At 37.3% G+C, this 5,023-nt stretch overlaps 1 protein-coding gene across 1 annotated transcript; it reads right to left on the bottom strand.

Annotated features, from left to right (window-relative positions):
• Window positions 1–2,864: 2,864 nt before the first annotated feature.
• On the bottom strand, window positions 2,865–4,738 carry LOC149230130 (uncharacterized). Its single transcript, XM_089376000.1, has 2 exons — window positions 3,886–4,738; window positions 2,865–3,726 (listed from the first exon to the last, which is right to left on the bottom strand). Exons 1-2 carry the CDS (start codon window positions 4,513–4,515, stop codon window positions 3,721–3,723), a joined length of 636 nt encoding a protein of 211 aa, XP_089232126.1. The 5' UTR covers window positions 4,516–4,738; the 3' UTR covers window positions 2,865–3,720.
• Window positions 4,739–5,023: the final 285 nt, after the last annotated feature.

Below are 5,023 nucleotides of genomic sequence, written 5' to 3'. Positions count from 1 at the left end.
CCTTGGATGCTCTTATGCACATGCAAAATTTCACCCATGATGTATAGAAAGACGAATACATAGAATATGAGGACTTCAAGGATGTATTCCAACAACCATAAAGCCAAGTTTGCTTAAAAGAAGGTGACAACAAATTTGACTATCATCTCCAATATCGGTTACTCTACAAATTTGATAAGCTCTATAATATAAAAGATAAAAGATTGCAGCTTACTAGAAAGGTTCACACCTCTAAAGTTATACATTTTTGTATAAGAAAGAAAAGCGCCAACCTAAAAAGATATCTATATTGGTCCAAAATCCAAGAAGATGTAGACCAATTTACTAGAGGATGCATAATTTGTTGTGCCAAAAAGCCAAATAATAGGAAGTCGGGTTTGCAACATCCCTTACCTACACCTACTAGAGCATGGGAGCGCATTTCCATGGATTTAGTAGGTAGTTTTCCAAAAGCTAAGAGTGGGTGACTTACATATCAATTTGTGGTAATTGACAAGTTGAGTAAGATGTGCATCCTCATGTTTTATTAAAAGGCCATCAAGGGACAAGAGGTAGCAATTGTGTTTTTTGAAGATATCTAGGTGCACTTTGGGATGCCAAGGAGTATCATCTCAAATAGAGATAATAGATTTATGAATGCATTTTTTAGTACACTTTGAGAGAATATGGATATGGATACTAAGTTGAAGAGATCCATAGCCTTCCATCTACCAAGTTTCATCAAATGGTGTTTTCTTTTTTTGGTGGGGGGCATGAGGGGTCATAACTATGTGAACAAAATTTCTAGCATCTTAGCATCATTCTACACATCAAGAACTTTCCAATAGTGCAAATATCACCTCAATCACATTTCGTATGAGGAAATTATTCCTGTCGCAAATTAACTTATCCTATTAACCAACATAGTAATGAGTGGATGTTACATTAATGGCCATTACTCACACATGTGGAGCAAGTAAGATATGCTTTCAAAAAGATTCTAGAAGGTCCAAAACCCAAACCCTCACTAAGAGTTGAGTCCCTAACCCTTACCCTATTGTTAAATACTACACTACTAGGAAAAAGGGTTCTATTCGTATTGTATTATTTTACTATTTCATAGTTGACCAAAGAAAGGAAGTCAAACAATGGAGTAGCACATAGGAAGTAGAAGACCATGTAGCAATTATATAGGCTATGATGTCGTTGACAACTCCATAGTGATGGGTTCACCATATTTGTATTTGCATTTTGAGGCTGAGAAGAAAAGAACAAGGCATAGTCCTCATTTCTCACTAGGTTTTCCTATATGGGGTTTCCTTGTGTACATCTTGTGTCCATTATGTGGATGGTGTGGTATTTATTATATTTACACTTTCAATGTTGATTTATCTTAATATTTTTTATGCTATGCTAGTAACTTTAAATTTCAATATTAAGTAAAACACTACATAACCAATGGTTTGCATAAACTTTTAAGCTTTGTCATGATAAAATGTTCTAGTGGAATGTCTATAATAGATCACAAATACATATGGAAGTTTTTATTAGGATCATTGGTTTTCTAAAGTCAAAAATATTAGTCACAAACCCCTATCTCCTCACTTAAGAATGTACTCACTATATAACTATGTATGTTGGAAATGAGTCATCCACTAAAATTTTATTGACTTTGATTTGACCCAAAAATATAATAAATTATTATGATCCCTTAACCACTACCTTGCAAATTCCATGCCCTAATCCCTTACCCTTTGATGCCTAATCCTTACAAAGACACAACCCCTATAATACATAACCCTTATCACCCCTTTAACTCATAATCACTCCCATAACTATTTAGTATTGCTCCTATAACCTCTAAATCCCTCACCTATATAACAATTAACCCCCACCCTTAATGTAGTTATTATCAACTAACACATTAATCCCTAACCATCAATTGCTTATAAATTAACACAGTAGTCCATAGCCCATCTAGGTATCACTATAACCCTTAAATCGATCTCGATATACCTAACTTATCTCAGAGAATTGCATTTCAAGGCAACCAACTACCTTGGACCATTAAGTTCCAACTAACTTGGATGCTTGTTAAATTCAAATCCATTTTTGAGATATGGAAGAAACAAAATGATGTTGCTTTTAATTCAATATTCCCTATCCAAATATTTTCTTGGTACAACGTTGCGCTAACTTGTATCAATTAGTATCTGCAAATCATATTGTGAGTTTGAAAATTAGGAATGGAAATGAAGCATCTCCAACAACATCTAGACTTTTGGGGTAAGACGCCTTATACCATGAAAAGGGAGTGGCGTGGCCCCTCACACCTTGTATCAACTAGATGGGTCCTACAAAAACACTAGTAGGCCTCACCACCAAGTCAATTGACAAGTGTGAGAGAGACGAAAGAACATAAGTGGCGTTGGGCCCCTACCTTCCCAAAATGACAAAAACTTCCTAACTTTTACATGGCTATTTTTGAATGGCCTAAGCTTTAACATTCTTCCAATGAAGAATGAGAAGCTATGTAAACACTTGATGTCTATCCTATAATTATTGGTTGGTGAAGCCCTACTTTAAATGATTATGACCAACCTCCCAATATGATTACTTATAAATTGTTTATCTTGTCTTTTTATTTGTTGCAGTTCTATTCCTATGACTAAGAATTTCTAACTATGACTAATCTAAGACACTGAAGCTCACTTGTGAATCCTGGATAGATATCCACTTGTGAATCCTGGATAGATGCACCTAGAATTGACTCACTACCAAATTCTCAACAAACACACAATAAGATAAACAAACTCAAAAGGATCCCAATACATTCCTTTTTATAAACTTGATGGATTCTATAAAAACCATAAAGAAAATACCATAAATACATACCACGGTAAATATGATAGATAGATTTTGTCCATTCTAACTACATCGAAAAAAAGAAATATTACATGAAGGCTGCCGAACATCTATCAGAAACTATTTTCATCCCCCATGTAAAACACAATTCCCATTTAGCTCATAAAGTTGTTAGTATAACTTCAAAGTTCTTTTTGGTGCCAGCAGAAGTCCATATATCTCCATGCTTATACAAACATAGTTTGAAAGATCTGCACCAGCTGCTATACGTTCTTGCATCAACTGGCGTAAGATTGTCTCCATGCCACTGAATTGGTATCCAGGATCCATTTCAATGCACGTGACCTGCCATCAGAGAGCATTTCTAGCCGCAGATGACCCCCTTATTCTCCAGCTGACCACTTGATCTTATTCAGTTAAATGGTTTCAGATATTAGAATCCATGAATCTAGCCACTTTTATAGCCATTTGAGATTTAAAGTTTCCCTCCTTTTCTACACGAGTTATGATTAAATTTGTATGTAAGTTTTAGTATCATCATAAATACAGTCTACCAGATCCTCATCTAGGCATCTCTAGACTTGGACTAGAAATAGCAGTCATCAGCTGAACATCAATGTCTAAATAGGATCAAATGCAAACAAAGCAATGGAGGTAACAAGCGAAAGAGGGAGCATAAAACCTTACACATAAAGGTACACATAATTGGATAAAACCAGTGAAGAGATAGGAAAGATACTCAACAGTCATCCGGAGCAGCCTCTACAGCTTGATCATAGTAAAATTGTGCAGGAGGTGCACCATATAAGATTGGCATAACTAGAGAGGGCATCTCCATGACCCGGACTAGCTAGTATGGCCCTCCAATAATATTCCTCAGCTCTTTCCAGACACAAAGCCGGCAGTATTAAAAATGTAAGAATATACATTTTATGAATTGAGTGTCTTTGATATATAAGAGATTAATGCTATGCAGTCAATAACACTAACATGATTAGTCATATAACAGCATAAACGCAGTTCAGATTCGTCAATACTAACCTCCTTCGCGAACCTCGCATAATTCGTTAACAGAAGTGGGTTGCCAGGATCTGCCCGAAGCATTTTCTTAAAGTAAGCATCTGTATTATTGGAATCTGATCCGGACCCATCTTCACAAGAAGCCGTCGCAGTTTTCGATCCAATAACAGCCCTATCGAACACCAAGGTTACTCCAGTGACTTCAAATATCGTGCCACTCATCAAATCATCTTTCCTCCTTCCAGAGACAAAAGGTCCCTCACCTCCATGGGCTCCAATTGCTGCTATGTTTTTCCCTCGACATTCCTCCTGTGCGTCTCCCGCGCTTTGAAACCCAACTGATATTTGAGTATCAGAATCCTCAAATTCCTCTTTGAAAACCTCATCCAATACAACTTTGCTCACAAAATTTCTTGTAGATAGCTTTCTACAGAGTTCCAAAGGACCGGACCCCGAACTTAAACCCAGCCTCCTTGAACTGCCATTCGATAAGGGGTTATCTAAATCAGCTTTAGGCAGCGTTCTTTCGAATCTGGGCTGTACATCGCCATTGCCAGTAACATGCAACTGGGGCAGCTGAATATATCCGCGCAAATTCAATTTTGATTCTGGTTGAAGCACAATGAGAGAATTCAGCTGCTCCAATTGCATGTTACTGGCAAGGGTGGTTAAAGCACAATGAGGAAATTCAGCCTATGAGTAGAACTACGGAGTAACATCATGGTATTAAAACCTAAGAAAGATATCATAACCGAAATTCTGGTAAAAGTCCAGTACTCAGAAAGTTCATGAACTTAGTGGCACAGAATGAGGAGGATATAGGACTCGGAAAGCCGGGTTGAAAGTATCTGTCACGTAGTGGAGTCAGGCAGGATAAAGGTGTCCATTTCCTCCTGTCGAGCATGAATTAGATTCGCGATGGGGATTGCTTACCAGGGGCGCCCGCTGGGTTGTTGGTTTTCGAAATTCCAATCGTGCGATGGGCAGTGCGTATGTACGGACAGTTTTTTTTTAGTTTTTTTTATAAGAGAAATTTATATAGATTCTATTTATAATGAATAGCGTAGATTCGCGATGTAGATTCTTCAAAATCTGAGGGCAAGAGAGATATGGGCAGGCCACATGAATTGCGTTTGGAGTTTTGTTGAAGTATCCATGG

Source organism: Pinus tabuliformis, chromosome J (assembly GCF_031772625.1).
Source record: "Pinus tabuliformis cultivar Carrire ecotype Pingquan chromosome J, CPIR1, whole genome shotgun sequence".
Taxonomy (NCBI): domain Eukaryota; kingdom Viridiplantae; phylum Streptophyta; class Pinopsida; order Pinales; family Pinaceae; genus Pinus; species Pinus tabuliformis.
This window is presented reverse-complemented; position numbering and strand designations above follow the sequence as displayed.

What these genes read in the sequence shown, in the direction of transcription:
- LOC149230130 (XM_089376000.1), bottom strand. Translation starts at nt 4,515, where the DNA reads ATGCAATTGGAGCAGCTGAATTCTCTCATTGTGCTTCAACCAGAATCA.